Below are 16350 nucleotides of genomic sequence, written 5' to 3' on the forward strand. Positions count from 1 at the left end.
TTCGGAATTGAGCACATAGACCAGGCTGACAGTCAGTGCAGTAGTGAAGAGTGCTTCATTGTTGTTGGTGCCACCTTTAGGCCAAGATGTTGGCAGTACTGATTGTCTGTCTGTTCACATGTACATAAAGATCCTATGGCACTATTCAAGGAAAGTAGGGAGTTCTGATGACCTGGCCAACACGTATCCATCATCCAACACCACCAAAACAAATTAACTGATGAGTTATCTCATTGCAGGAACTTTGCAATGAACAAATTGACTGTTGTGTTTGTATGTAAAGCAGCAGGTGCACTTCAAAAGGAATGTATTAGTTGTAAAGTGCTTTGGAATTTCTGAGGGTGTGATGGGTGCCATATAAATTCAAGTTATTTGCCAATTAATGGCCAGCCAGCACGATAGGTGTACTGAAATGCGCAGCACTACCAGGGTGGGGGCGGGAGGAGGGCAGGCGTTGACATAAGCATGGCTGTGGGGGAGTATGGAATGAAAGCTCCCTGAAGGCAGAGAGCTAACCCAGGGAGCTGAAGAACTTAAAAGCAACCAATAAAGATTTTAAAATGCAGAAAAAAATGTCCAAGCATCAGAATCAGCCACCTGAATATATAAACGATGAAAATTCTGCCCATACGTTTTAATTTTTTAAATTTAATAACAGAAACCTCATCCCACCCGTGGATGAGATTTCCTGTAAAATGCAAAGGCTACCTGGCCTTTTTGCCCGTCTGCCAACTGTAAAGTTGGATGGGCAACGAAAAATCTCTTAATTGCACCGTTAATGGGCTTGGTTACCCTCTTAATTGTCGGTGGGTGCAGTTCCAAGTTTGGCTCATGCCCACCGACCGAAATATCGCGCAAATGTGCGATGATGTCAGGATGCTCACCCAACGTTATCACGCACTATTTCATGCTCAAGTGGGTTGGCCACGTGCCTGCCCATTCAGCGAAAAATTCTGCCCATGGACTCGTTCACCTGAAGTTAATTAACTATATAGCTATCAAACTAAGTTGAAAGATTTTGGGGACTGGATGGGTAGAATGTGGGCAAGAGAGCGAGCATTGCAGAAAGGATTGTTAAAAGGAGAAAGCATTGAGATGTAATTTTATTTCGATAGGCTTAACTTTCTACCTAGCTTCTGAATGAGGATTTCATATCGTGTGATACCTTTATATCAGCAGGAACTCTGTTTATAGATATGCTAAAATTATCATCGCCTCTGGCATTCTCAGAATACTGGCTTTCCTGTCTCCACTTGTGGCCTGTCCTTAAGCTCTTGAGTTGGGACAATTTGCAACAATTGTTTGTAGCCCAGACTGCAGTTGAGTTTCGTTGCCACTTGGGAATTTTGCAGTACAAAAATCCCCCAAGATGTTCTATGTAAAAACTAAAAACAGGAAATCCTTACTACAGGGCAAGGTGCCATTTTTTCTCCCAGAAGAGATTTTAAAAAGCAAAATAGCTGCTTGTTCAAGTTTGATTTTAATGCACTTCAAACTAACCACCCACCTTGGTTGGTGCAGCTGTGGCACAAGTCTCTGTCATTGTTGGAGATGGCTAATAAATAAACCTTAATTAAATAGTCAAACTTTTGAAAAAATTCATGTTGCTGTCTTTCTTGCTGGAAAGCAGACAGAAGTTTGAAGTATTCAGACCTCCCGAGTTGATGTTTTTGAAGTCTACAGAGAGTCCTGAATCCAGCTCTCTGAGCCATGCATTTCATAAAACCACTCTTTTAATCAAGATAAAACTTGTAAAAACCACCAGGAAACCCTGAAAGGACTCTAGGACACAGTTTCTAAAATGCCAGCTTAACGTACTCTGGCTATAGTCTGTGCATAGAATTTATAGCATAGCGACAGGCACAAGCCATTAGGCTCGATTGATTCCTGCTGATGATTAACCAAGTCAATGAGCCCCACTCTACTTCAGCTTGCCCTGTCAGCTTACCTTTCCATTTCTTCCTCTCTGATGTACTTATCTAGCTTCCACTTAAATAAATCTATGCTATTCACCTCAACCACTCCCTGTTATAGGAAGTTCCACATCCTTATTGAAACATGTAAGATTCTGAAGGGCTTGACAGGGTAGATGCTAAGAGGATGTTTTCTCTCGTGGGGAATCTAGAACTAGGGGGTACAGTTTCAAAATAAGGGTTCTCCCATTTAAGACACAGATGAGGAGGAATTTCTTCTCTGAGGGTTTTTAGTGTTTGAAATTGCGAGCAGTGGAGTCTGGGTTATTGAACATATTCACCGCTGAGCGGATCAGGTTTTTGCTTGATATCGGGGTCAGGGAGGTGGGTGGAGTTAGCCACAGTCAGATGAACCACAACTTCATTGAATGGCAGAACAAACTTGAGAAGACCAAATCGTTTCCTATTTCTTATGTTCTTATTCTTGCCACTCTGGTGAAGAAGTACCACATGAATTCTTTATTGAATTCTATTTTGTATTATAGCCCCTAGCTTTAAACTCCAACTCCAAACACCTCCACAAGTGGAAATGTATTTACATCTATTCTATCAAATTTTAAAGGTCTCAATTAGATCACCCCTCAGCCTTTTTGTGGAGAAAATGGCCGCAATCTGTGCAGCCTTTCCCGATGGCTATAATCTCTTAGCTTTGGTATCATTGTTGCAAATCTGTTTTTGCACCTTCCCCAATGCCTCTATACATCTTTCTTGTAAAATGGAGATCAGAATTGTGCATGTTCTTAAGTGTGGCCTAACCAAGATTCTAACTTACTGCCTTGAAGTACAAGCAGAATTCCTTTCTTACCTCAGGATTCAGGATATCCAATACAGGAGGACGGAGTTGCTAGAAAAGATGGCAGTAGATGCTGCATGAAACAATTTGAAGAGTAAATCTGTCTTTTTGGGTGTGTGAGTAATTGTGAATTCCAAGCAGGGCTGTGCTCAAACAGTCCTGAAACCCCCTGAAAATTCAGTAGGTAGTTGCTAAATAAACTTACTGTCCAATAGAGCTTTGAGCAGATGCTTAGAAAGGATCTGTGCTGTATAACTCTGACTCTTATTATCCTTGTTGGTATAGGTCTGATTCTGACTAATTATTCAAGTTTGATTTTTTGCATTACACTCCCCAACAGCTTGAAGATGTCAAAGCTATATTGGACTGCTCCATGGCTCAGCTACTTCACTTGGTCAATAGCTGAGTCATAGGGCTGTACTTCGCTCCGAGGCAAGTAGTTAGTGTGAGATTTTTTTTCATCCTTTAGGGGTGGGGTGGAGTCAGGCTCACTGCCGCCACCCCTGAACATAGATCAGAGGTGGCCACAGGGCAGCCAAGTGGCAAGACAGGCTGTTTAAAAAGCCCACTTCAGTTCTCTGGGACTTTGTCCCAATTGTTTTGTTAAATATGGGGCCTTACCCACCCCCCAGGTCCCATCCATACTAGTTCATGCCTCCAACCACTCCCAAAGGCCCTCATATCCTCAATGCCAACTCATGCCAACCCATGCCCCCACCCACCAGCCTTTGCTCTTACATCCTCCATGCCAATTCACCCAGTATCCACCATGGGCAGACCTAAGGAACCATGTTGAGATGAAGTAAGATAAAGATAAAAATATCTATTGCAGTTTTCACCATAAATAAAAAAACCTGTCATTCATGAAAGGACATTCAAAGCTTTAAAAGCCCCTCAAGTATTTAATCCCTTATCTAAGCAAACAGACTTGTATTCATAAACTCCACCTCAAAGATAGTTAATTCTTTAAAAACCTTTTGGAGCTGTCAATCAAACTATGAACTTTTAATCCCCACTACCCGCACCCCACACCCCCCCAACCTCTAGCTGGGATAATTGTAGATTGTGGAAAGCAGCCAAGCATTAATATTTTTTTAAAATTCATTCACGGGATGTGGGCTTCGCTGGCTGGGCCCACATTTATTGCCCGTTCCCAGTTGCACTTGAGAAGGTAAGAAGGTAGTGGTGAGCTGCCTTCTTGAACAGCTGCAGTCCACGTGGTTGAGGTACACCCACAGTGCTGTTAGGAAGGGAGTTCCAGGATTTTTACCCAGCGACAGTGAAGGAATTGCGATATATTTCCAAGTCAGGATGATGAGTGATCGGGAGGGGATCTTTCAGGTGGTGATGTTCCCATGTATCTGCTGCCCTTGTCCTTCTAGATGGTAGTGGTCGTGGGTTTGGAAGGTGCTGTCGAAGGAGCCTTGGTGAATTCCTGCAGTACATCTTGTAGATGGTACACACTGCTGCTACTGTGCGGTGGTGGTTGAGGGAGTGAATGTTTGTAGATGTGATGCCAATCAAGTGGGCTGCTTTGTCCTGGACTCTATCAAGCTTCTTGATGGTGGACAGGCTTCGGGAAGTCAGGAGGCGAGTTACTTGTCGTAGGATTCATAGCCTCTGACCTGCTCTTGCAGCCACAGTATTTATATGGCTAGCCCAGTTCAATGGTAACCTCCAGGATGTTGATAGCGGGGGATTCAGTGATGGTAATGCCATTAAACATCAAGGGGTGATGGTTGGATTGTCTCTTGTTGGAGATGGTCAGTGCCTGACACTTGTGTGGCACAAATGTTACTTGCTACTTCTCAGCCTGAGCCTGGTTTTGTCTGAGTCTTGCTGCATTTGGACATGGACTGCTTCAGTATCTGAGGAGTCATGAATGTTGCTGAACATTGTGCAATCATCAGCGAACATCCCCACTTCTGACCTTATGATGGAAGGAAGGTCATTGGTGAAGCAGCTGAAGATGGATGGGCCGAGGACACTATCCTGAGGAACTCCTGCAGTGATGTCCTGGAATTGAGATGACTGCTCTCCAGCAACCACAACCATCTTCCTTTATGCTAGGTATGACTCCAACCAGCAGAGTTTTCTCCCTGATTCCCATTGACTCCAGTTTTGCTAGGGCTCCTTGATGCCTCACTCAGTCAAATGCAGCCTTGATGTCGGGGGCAGTCACTCTCACCTCACTTTTGTCCATGTTTGAAACAAGGCTGTAATGAGATCTGGAGCTGAGTGGCCCTGGCAGAACCCAAAACTGGACATCTGTGAGCAGGTTATTGCTAAACAAGTACTGCTTGATTGCACTGTTGATGAACCCCTTCCATTACTGATGATGGAGAGTAGACTGATGGAGCGGTAATTGGCTGGGTTGGATTTTGCCTGCTTTTCGTGTACAGGACATACCTGGGCAATTTTCCACATGGCTGGATAGATGCCAGTGTTGTAGCTGTACTGGAACAGCTTGGCTAGGGGCACGGGCAAGTTCTGGAGCACAGGCCTTCAGTACTATTGCTGGAATATTGTCAGGGCCCATAGCCTTTGCAGTATCCAGTGCCTTCAGCCGTTTCTTGATATCACGTGGAGTGAATCGCATTAGCTGAAGACTGGCATCTGTGATGCTGGGGACCTCCGGAAAGGCCAAGATGGATCATCCACTTGGCTCTTCTGGCTGAAGATTGTAGCAGAAGCCTTATCCTTTGCACTGATGTGCTGGGCTTCCCCAGCATTGAGGATGGGGATATTTTGTGGAGCTTCCTCCTCCAACGAGTTGTTTAATTGTCCACCACCATTCATGGCTGGACGTGGCTCTGATGTGTAAGCTTTGATCTGTTGATTGTGGGATCACTTAGCTCTGTCTATCACTTGCTGCTTATGCTGTTTGGCATGCGAGTAGTCCTGTATTGTAGCTTCACCAGGTTGACACCTCATTTTTAGGTCTGGCTGGTGCTGTTCCTAGCATGCCCTCCTGCACTCTTCATTGAACCAGGGTTCATCCCCTGATTTGATGGTAATGGTAGAGTGGGGGATATGCCTGGCAATGCAATTACGAGGTTGTTGGTTACAAATTGTGTTTGAGTACAATTCTGCTGCTTCTGATGGCCCACAGTGCCTCATGGATGCCCAGTCTTGAGTTGCTAGATCTGTTCGAAATCTATCCCGTTTAGCATGGTGGTAGTGCTAGATAACATGATGGAGGTTATCCCCAGTGTGAAGGCGGGACTTCACAATTGTGGTCACTCCTACTGATACTGTCATGGACAGATGCATCTGCGGCTGGCAGGTTTGTGAGACTGCAGTCAAGTATGTTCTTCCCTTTTGTTGGTTCCCTCACCACCTGCTGCAAACCCAGTCCAGCAGCTATGTCATTTTGCACTTGGCCAGCTTGGTCAGTAGCTGTGCTACCGAGCCACTCTTGGTGATGAACATTGAAGTTCCCCCACCCAGAATCCATGATATAATATCATATAATGAAGGCCATTGAGGTAATATTAACAAACAACTATTGTAACTGCTGGAACATTTTTTTCAAATCTCACTGACACAGGCTTTTTTTTAATTTTTAAGGGCTAGGGATTTAAGTAACTTCACAGTTGACAGTTTTACATACTGTATCCACCTTTCACAAGCATTTAAGACTCCTCCATAAATTTTTGACTCCCATACTGTGGATTAAGGCCCTTGCCACAGTGAAAATGTTTCAACTTAGAACTGAGTTTGGGTTTCCTGCCTGTGTGAGTGATGCCCTGTTCTCTTTCCCCTACTGGCAAAATTAGGATTTTTCAGAAATGGGGACAGGACTTCAGGATCCGGGTCCCATCTGCCATTTTTAAAGGCCAAAGAGTCTCCCTGAGGCCACAAAAATCTGGTCCATTTGCACAAAGAAAATCGTATGTTCAATACCTGATCTGTGCTAAGTTCATTGATCTCAGCTGGATACTATAGTTGGCCTGGGATTATGCTCTGATACCGATTGCAAGCAAGAACTTGTTTACACATGACAAGCCATTCCAACAAATACCAGAGTGACTGGAACCATCATCTCAAGAAGTTAGCGGGAAAAATGGGCTGGGGGATGGGGGCGAAGCTATATTAAGAGTTCTGTAACAAAAACAGAATTACCTGGAAAAACTCAGCAGGTCTGGCATCATCGGCGGAGAAGAAAAGAGTTGACGTTTCGAGTCCTCATGACCCTTCCACAGAACGGTCATGAGGACTCGAAATGTCAACTCTTTTCTTCTCCGCCGATACTGCCAGACATGCTGAGTTTTTCCAGGTAATTCTATTTTTGTTTTGGATTTCCAGCATCCGCAGTTTTTTGTTTTTATTAAGAGTTCTGTACTTCGGGATAAGCTCTGGAATGTGGCTGATTGCAACTGCATAAGCACCACCTAAAAGTGTTGGTTAAGTTTAATATACAATCAAAAAGGACAAACTTTGCATGGTTCAAAATGTTTTGTTTGATTTTACATTTGTATACAATTTTAATTGTGCCCATGTCTACGCAATAATTGGGTCTCACAATCCATTATTCATCAGTCAGTTTTAAACTGTGCTTCAGTAAAGTTCGTAATGCTTTGGCCCTGCTCTGGTCATAAATTTTGGAAAACAGTGGTAATCATGTTCGGAATTTTTTGGTCCGTGGTAAGCAAAAGACACTAGCCATTCACTACACTTTCATTTGTTCAGAGACTTTATGGGTTTTTGCACTGGAAATTTCTGTGTTTAGAAAGCCATTTTGGTGTGGGGCTGTGCCCTCTACAGGGTATCTGGCACCTGAAAGGACAAGCAACCATGTATCTCCTTAACCATTCAGATTGAAGAATCATTAGTGAGCAGCACAGAGTCTAAAGCAGGAAGTGTAAGTTAGAATATTGAAATCAATGCCAAATTAGGTACTATTATGGTCAGGTCAGAAGTGGTAGAATGGCTCCCCTCTCTTTTTACTCTTTAGTTGACTGCAACAGGTCAAAAATTAAAGAACTTGCCAATTCAGTGAGTGTTTAACTGTTAAATACCGTGAGTGTAAAAGGCACACAGGCAGGTTTTGTTCTAAGTTATTAAAAGAAAAGGAAATAGAATTTATTGTACTTAACACCTGATGTAAACAAAATAATGAAAACATTCCAAACCTCACTCACATATACATTCAAGAGTTCTCAAGTAAGTTACAAAGTGGGAGGGTAAGTTAAATGCTTTGAATCCAAAAAAGTCAGTTCTACATGGATCCTGTAGATTGATCACTTGGATGGTTTGTGGCGCAGCTCGGTGGTCTTTCCAGATTCTGTGTTGAGACGATTTGAATATGTTGACAGGCGTTTTCTGTCTTTTCTTCTGGAGTCAGCAACTGGGTTGATTTTAAGATGCTGCGTGTATCAATCAGCTAGGGCACAAGCCCGCAGGATTTCTGGAGAGAGAGTGCCCACTCAGGGTCTTTCTGACCTGCACTCAGACTGTCTGTCTGTCTTCTGACTGGCATGGAGAAAATCAGTTTCTTAAAACACAAAGAAGATCAGGTTACTTATCACATGATCTCTCATAAACTGACCAGTTACCCAAACATGGTCATAGCAAGTTAATTCCAGGTCCATTATTTGGAAATGATTAGGTTATGGCTGGAGGAATTTTCTTCTCAGCCAGGATCCATTGTCCAAAGTGGTTGTGTCCATACCCAGCTGAATACACAGGTGATGTCTGAATGTTTTGTGAATGGTTCAGGGGATGGGTCTTTCACACTCACCTAAGTTGATTGTCTCTGGTGGGTTACTTCTACACAGGCCTTTGTACTAATGGCTTTGGATTTTTAGGGTACTGCTATGCAAATGTTTGGCGATCTAGAAACTGCTATTTTAAATCATTTAAAAATGCTGTCATTCAGCCTTTTTACTTATTTGGCAGTTTCAGCCCACTCAACAAGTCATTTTCAATATAAAACATGGATTTACCATAGTACAGAAAGCAAAATGGAGGGAAATAAAGATCAGATTAAGAAAGAGATAAGAGAAACAAACTTTGTAAAATTATTTGCATTTTATATTTTTGAAATCTCCAACAATAATTAAAATCTGCATGAATGAGACTCCATACTCAATAAAATTTAATTTTCAGCATCAAAGAAGTCATTTGGCAGTAATTAAGGTGCAATGTGCCATTTAAAAAAAAACTACAATAGTATGAACAAGCTGTAGCTTTTTCAGGAAAGTTTAGTGGATTCCAAAGAAACAAGTACAGCAAATTCACAGTCATTCGATGTTCAGTCACCTGGTGAGAAACCAGTATAACGTAGCTTTTGGAGGAGGAAGACAACTTAGCAACCTCTTGATTTCAGCACTTAATTATGCATGTGCGGTCACAAGAATTTTCTGTTTGATTTTTGCTTTAATAATGGTGAATACTGAGAGCCTCGCCGCTATTTCTACAACAGAATCCAAGCCATGAAGTTTCTCTTTAAATAGAACCCAAAAACAGTTTGAAGACTCTTTAAATTGTGGGCTTGGCTATGTGAAATGAATGAATAGGTGTTAAAAGCATAATATTAATTAAACCCAACGTGTTTTAGGTTTCCTCAGAATTTTCAGGATGTCCTGAAGAAATCTGTACAACCAGTACAGCACTAGGTTCACTCGTGAACAATTCAAGTATCAAAAAAGAGCCGAGACATCCATTGAATTCAGAAGCTTTAATGGCACTCTTTCACCTGACTGAAACTGGAAGTGCAAATTCCACAATGGTATGTAAATACGAATATTCAGTTCATGTTTCTTTTAAATTTTATTCTTTGTGTGTATCTCTATCCTGCTGTAGCATTTTGTAATTTATAACATTGCTACTGCGAACTCAGCCTGTGGGAAAGTGTATTTTCTGTGATCAGATGGTGTTACTTGCAAATTTATTTTGATGACAAATTCATGCATACTTTATTAATGCATTGTTAATAGGACTACCTTACCTCTGTTTCAATTAAACCTGTAAATCTAGGGATAGTAGATCATCTTTCATATTTGAATAGTAGTGTGAGTGCACTGTATTCTATGAATTGCTTGTCTTCCCCTCTCCTTTCCACCCCTTGAAAAAGCCCAAGAATGTTGGAGCCAGTTGCACTGTCACCTCAGCCAAAATCCACTAACTCAGCAGTTACTGTAATTTCTATGAATTGTGCTGCGGTTCAGTTCCATAGACCATTGTTGCTCTTCAATACATTGCTGAAGTGCTCATTTGTTCATATAAGTCTAAACTTGGACTGTCAGTGGAGTGTTCAGAGACAGGTCTGAGTTATTCTTTGCATAATTGATTAGAGAAGATAATTTTGATTTTTACTGTAACTTGTTCATTCATCTTATAGTTACAGAAAGTATGAGGTTGATCAGAGAAGAAAAAGGAAATCCTCTCGAGAATGAGGATTAATGATACTAAAATTTTTACTTTCCTTGGTTTTCACAGGAGGGTGTTGTAATGGGGATGAGAGAAAATGATGCAATGTTTTAATTCTCTTATTGGATAAAGGTAACAAGAATATGGAGCTAGCATGGTTAAATGGAGTTGCAGTGCAGATCACTCGTGATGAAATAGAATAGCAGAACATGCTCATTAGGTTGAATGGCCTTCTCTTGTTCCTATGTAATGACACAGAAAAAATATACATGAAGAAAATTGCGGAATTCAAAACGGAAAAGACATTGGGTTTGCCAGCTTATGAAAGTCTAGAGGCTCTGACAATCTTTCAAACATTCTTAGGTACGGGAGAGAACAGTAGGGTCGCCAACATGACACCTAATTTCAGAGGCAAGAACACCTCCTTGTATGACCGTTTATAGGGGAAAAGATACCAGAGAAAATCGTGGAAAATCCGTTTATTAATGCCATGGTGTTGGGTTGAGTGGGCAGGTGGTGGAAAGGATAACCAGGTTTCAGTAAGGGACAGGATGAGCTCAGCTTCTGTTGAGTATGGTATCAGTGCAATCTTCCACTATAAAATCAGGGATGGCAAGGGCCATGTTAGCGAGTGAATGGATGAGATGGAGGGAAATTTGGAGAGGGGTGGTGATTGTTGAACGTCTGACAGAGCCTGAGGCTTTTCCTTTCAAAGCAGAAATTAAATCACTGAACTAAAGGAGACATAAGTGTAATCGAACTCCATTTGTATAGGCCATGGTGAGGCAATGCTTCTGTCAGAAGAGGGAAAAACTATACTTTTAAACTGTTTTCTAAAGATTGAAAGTCTCTAATACCTTTGACATGTACTGATGATAATATCTTGATAAGTTAGCTTAAAATGGCTGCATTCTCAATAAGACAACATAATGGCTTTAATCATTTTTATTTCCATTTGATTATACGATTTGCAATCTCACTATAAGAGGACGATTAGACAAAGGCTGCTTCTAAGTAATAGTGGATTTGTATCTTTAGAAAATGGAACATGTGAAAAATCAATTATGGTACGATCATTTTGTGGAATATGGTCGCACAGTCAGTATGTTTCGGACTGAGAAGATAAGAAAGCTGGTTGCAATGGGAATTCCAGAATGTCTTCGAGGAGAGTTGTGGCTTCTCTTTTCAGGTGCGTATTCGGAATGTTGTGACAAATTCATTCTGCTACAGATGAGTCCAGTAAAGTGTTTGGCTCAATGGTTGCACTTTTGCCTTTGAGTCAGAAGTTTGAAAGTCCCACTCTAGGAATTGAGCGCTACGGGAGAGCTGCATTTTGTTATTGATGCTATATTTCAGGTGAAACATTAAACCAAGGTGCCATTTGGTTGTTCAAAAGGATGTAAAAGATCCTCAAAACTCCCTGCTCTGCTTGGGAATGTCAATGTCCTAGCAAACATTCATCCATTAATCAATATCTAAACAGATTAACTGGACATTCATCTTATTGCAATCTGGCTCAGTGAATATTCGCAACCATGTTTTTCCAAAAATGCAACAAGTGACTACATTTCAAAAAGCAAATATTGGTTCTGAAGTCCTATGGGATGTCTTGAGGACATGAAAGGAACTGTATAAATGCAAGTAGTTTCTTTCTATACCATTCTGTTTCTTCAGGATTTTTAGTTCACTGGGCACCCGCAATCATTGGGCCCGGGAACAGACCCCCGACCCTGATTGGCCTCGACCACGATTTCACCCTGGCTGTGGGGTGGGGCGAGAGGAGGGCGAGTGCTGAAGTCAACGCGGGTGTGTGGGAGCATGGAATGAAAACTCCCTGAAGGCAGAGAGCTGCCTCAGGGAGCTGAAGAATTTAAATGGAGGAAACAAAAATTGTAAAAACCAGGAAAAAATGTCCACAAATCAGAATCAGTCACAGGGACATATGGATGATGATAAATTCTGTTCAAACAATTTTTTAAATGAATATCGGAAACCTCATCTCACCCCTGGATGAGGTTTGCTAAAAAATGCAAAGGGCAGCCTGCTGATTCGCCAGCCTGGCAATGAAAAATCTCAGTTAATTGCTACTTTAATGGCCTTAATAGGTCTCTTAAATGTCAATGGGCGCACTTCCGACTCGTGTGGGCGTGCCTGCCGACGGAAATATCGCGTGAGTGCACCATGGCAGTGGAGCGCCTGCCCAGCAGCTCTGTGCCTCAGGGAGATTATGAAGTGTGCACTGAGCGCTGCTGCTCACGTTTCACACTGGGCGGGCCTTGATTGGCCCACAGCATGAAATTGTGGTCTGGTGCCGATCGTGGGCAGCTTCCCGACTGCTCCATCCGAGCCCGCCCAACATGGGTGAAATTCTGCCCATAGATAGAACTAAGAAAGATGTTATGCATGTTCTGGGAGTTTGAGCAGCTAAGGGCTAAATTAAAAAGCAGAAGCACAAAGATAATACTCTCTGGGTTACCATATGAGCCATGAGCAAATTAGTATAGAGTAAATAAGATCAGAGAGTTGAATGCATGGCTCAAAGATCCGTGTGGGAGAAATGGGCTTTAATTCGTGGGATACTGGCACCAGCGCTGGGGAAAAAGGAAGCTGTTCCATTGGAATAGGCTTCACTTAAACCATACTTGGAATCATACAGTACAGAAAGGGACCATTCAGCCCATCATACCTGTGTTGGCTCTTTAAAAGCGCAATCCAATTAGTCCCACTCCCCCTGCTCTCTCCTCATAGCTGTTCATTTTTTCCCTGCAGGACCAGTATCCTGGCGAATCAAGTAACTAGGGCTGTAGCAAAGGTTTAAAACTAAATAGTGGGGATTGTGAGAGGGGGGTGGGGGTGGTTCCAGCGGTTCAGGTGAGGGAAAATTTAGAAAGTTAAAAAGAAAGGACAAGGTAATAATGCAGGGTAATGATATTGGTAATGATAACCAGAGTGTGACAGAAAGGAACAGAATGTACAAACATAAGAGGGCACCAGGAAATATGATCAGAGTAGGGAAAAATAGTTTTAAAAAAAACAGAATTAAAGGCTCTTTATCTGAATTTTTATGACATAGCAGATGATGTGTGCCAGGTGGACCAAATCTATGAGGGAAACTTGGTTGCGCTATCACAACAGTTTTGCAGTTTGTATTTATTATGAGATGTTTGCACTGAATTCAGAAGTAATAAGTCCACCAAAAATAAACACATTTCTTAGCCTTGCTTATCTGGCTGTTGCAAACAGACTAAGATCCCTTTGAAATCCAAGTATCTCTTCTTTTATCTAAAAATGCAAATTCCCTTCACACCTTACATGTTTACTCATTAGCTTGTCAAACACCTAGCTTTTTTTGATGATTTCAAACTTGCAGTCTATTTGACTCCAAATGGAATTAAATCACACACAGGCCCAACTATACTTACCCCCTTAAGCTGCTTCACAAAAAAACAGAAAAATATTATGAAAATTATTATACTTTTATCACAATGCATGCAGTATTTGTAATAAGATAGATGAATTGATGGGAGAGATAGAAAATAATGAGCATGATGTGATTGCTGGGAACTGAATATTCAAGGGTATTTGACTTTTTGGAAAGATATGAAGAAAGAAAAAGGAGGTAGGGTAGCTTTGTTAACAAGGGATGAGATCAGCACAGTGTTGATAAATTATCTTGGCTTAGAAGATCAAGATGTAAAATCAGTTTGGGTGGAGCTAAGAAGTAGTAAGGGAAGGATGTCGCTGGTTGGAGTAGTTTATAGGCCATTAATAGCAACTATACTGTAGAGTATAAATAAAGAAATAATGGAGGTTTGTATGAAATGTACTTCAATAAGCGTGGGTGATTTTAATTCCCATATAGATTGGACAAATGAAATTGGCAAGGATAACCCTGAGGACAAGTTCATAGGGTTTATTTGGGTCAGTTTCTTAGAACAATACGTTATGAATCAACCAGGGAACAGGCTATTTCAGGACTGGTAATGTGTAATGATCTCATAGTAAAGGACCCTATAGGGAAGAACAATCCTAATGTTACAATTTCCGTTAAGATCAATAACTTTTAAAATAAATTTGAATTTCCAGTTAATATCTGAAAGGATGACAGGACAATATTTCACATTTTAAGACTTTTACTGTACCAAATGACTAAAAGCCCTACTAACTAAATACTATCCTTGTGAGTAGCTTATACTTTAAGGCACAGAACAGATCATCCCCCCTTTATTTTAGGCAAAAGCACACTTCACAGTTATACTTTTCACTGTCCTTTTAAGTAGATATTCAATTCTCCTCAAACCAGCCCAAGATGATTCTTAGCTCCCAAGGTTTTACTTCTGTTCTTTTACCTTCTCAACCTGGAAACTTTGAAATTCAGAACTGTCTTTCACAATGGGTTTTTTCCCCACTAGAGGTTCTTCGTCTACAACAAGGTAGGCAAATCTTCCAGCCTCATTTTAACTTCTCATGAATTTGGCCTTTGCGATTCAAGCGTGAGATCCAACCCACATTCCTGTAGGTGAACCAAAGCTTCTTGCTGCCTATAGCTCTCTCCCTCTCCCAAATTTCTAGCCTTGACTGGGTTTTCAGGAATATCTTAGACCTGTCCCTCTCAAAGCCCATCTCCATTGAAACCTGAATCAAATAGCCCTTGTATCCAGTTAGAAATGCTGTTTAGTTATCCTTGAGACCCCAACTCTCTGGATTCCCTGAGTGTCAGAGACTGCTGCTGGATGAGTGATGGGTGTATGTTGCATTGTAAGAGACTGGTAGAGTGTTGAGTAGGAGATGTCACTTGAAGGTTATGAAGCCTACTTGTGGCAATGCTGCCAGATTCTCGGGTCCAGATGATAGCACTAACTCCTCTGGCACCTGTTCCTAACCCCTTTGAGTGTCTCCTGCCCACCCATCCCTCTCCCATAGAACCCACGGCCTCTCTCCTCCAGTCTGCTTCCATCACTAATACCTGCAGCGCCATGTTCCATCCTCCTTGTTTACCATTGTAGCAAGGGTATTGAACAGCAGCCTCCTGTAATTTGGTTTAGCTTGCCATTAAAACTGCCTTTATGAACAGAAGACCGGATACAACATGTGTTATTAGTCACTGCTCGGCTCCCGTCTGAGAGCGGAAGCAGCAAGACCGTGCTCAGCCCTTTGCAACAATCATGTAAATGAGGTGACAGCACGGAATTTGCATGTTGTCCACTTCCACCAGAACTGGTGCACACAGGTCACGAATCACGACACCCATACCTCTTCATTATCTCACTGAACTTTGCCTTTACCAGTCCAGCACTTTTGACTTTGATTCTTCCATTATCCCTTTCTGTCCTTACATTGAACTTAACTGTGTTGTTGCTGTCTCTCCCACTCTCACATCAGTTACTTAACCCATTGCATTTCCTTGAACGAGGGTACCACTTCAATCCTTGCTGGAACATAGTGATCTCGAAACTAGTCCTGGATGCAAACACCATTCCCCACTACATGCAATAACTTAATTTCAGCTTATCTTGGGATAGTTAATGCTGGAAATTGCTATGACAATTCCAAACAAATCTAAACAATTTATGGGCAGTTTACTGAATTTATTGAGAAAAGCCTCATTGTTCTAATATTACCAGCAAGTAATCAATATTTTAGTACTTCTGTTCATGCATGTAAGAAGCTTAGAATTTTAAAAACCTGCAAATGCCATAAATTTGTCCTGCTGTTACGAAGAGCTAGTTTTATTCCAGTCAATTCATGTCGTTAAATAAGATTACACTGACAAATGTAGGAAAACTGAAAATGAAACATTTTTCGTGTATATAAACACAATGTCAAATGCCTATCTACAGATTCTGTGACTGATTTAGCTGCACACCCTGATTACTATGCTAATCTGGTGGATGAATCTATGGGTAAATGTTGCATGGCAACTGAGGAAATTGAACGTGATCTGCATCGTTCACTGCCTGAACACCCAGCATTTCAGAGTGACACTGGCATTGCAGCATTAAGGAGAGTACTGACAGCATACGCATACAGAAACCCTAAAATAGGCTATTGCCAGGTAAAAACTATTCATAATTATTTGCTTGAATTAAATGTGAAAATTAAAACCCATTTACTAGCTTGGCAAGATGATTGGAATATGATGGAAATGAACTAAACCTTCTCAAAAATAGATTTCAACCAATTGCTTTTTTTAAAAAAACTTGGAATCTT

The 16350-nt window shown here is 41.5% G+C and overlaps 1 protein-coding gene across 1 annotated transcript in view; it reads left to right on the forward strand.

Annotated features, from left to right (window-relative positions):
• Window positions 1–16350, forward strand: part of LOC121284356 (TBC1 domain family member 8) — a 99166-nt gene that overhangs the window by 64406 nt on the left and 18410 nt on the right. Inside the window, exons 8-10 of the mRNA XM_041199773.1 lie at window positions 9329–9499; window positions 11179–11329; window positions 15981–16195. Coding sequence (XP_041055707.1) covers window positions 9329–9499; window positions 11179–11329; window positions 15981–16195 — 537 coding nt within the window. The remainder of the gene's footprint in view (window positions 1–9328; window positions 9500–11178; window positions 11330–15980; window positions 16196–16350) is intronic.

Source organism: Carcharodon carcharias, chromosome 11 (assembly GCF_017639515.1).
Source record: "Carcharodon carcharias isolate sCarCar2 chromosome 11, sCarCar2.pri, whole genome shotgun sequence".
NCBI classification, from domain to species: Eukaryota; Metazoa; Chordata; class Chondrichthyes; order Lamniformes; family Lamnidae; genus Carcharodon; species Carcharodon carcharias.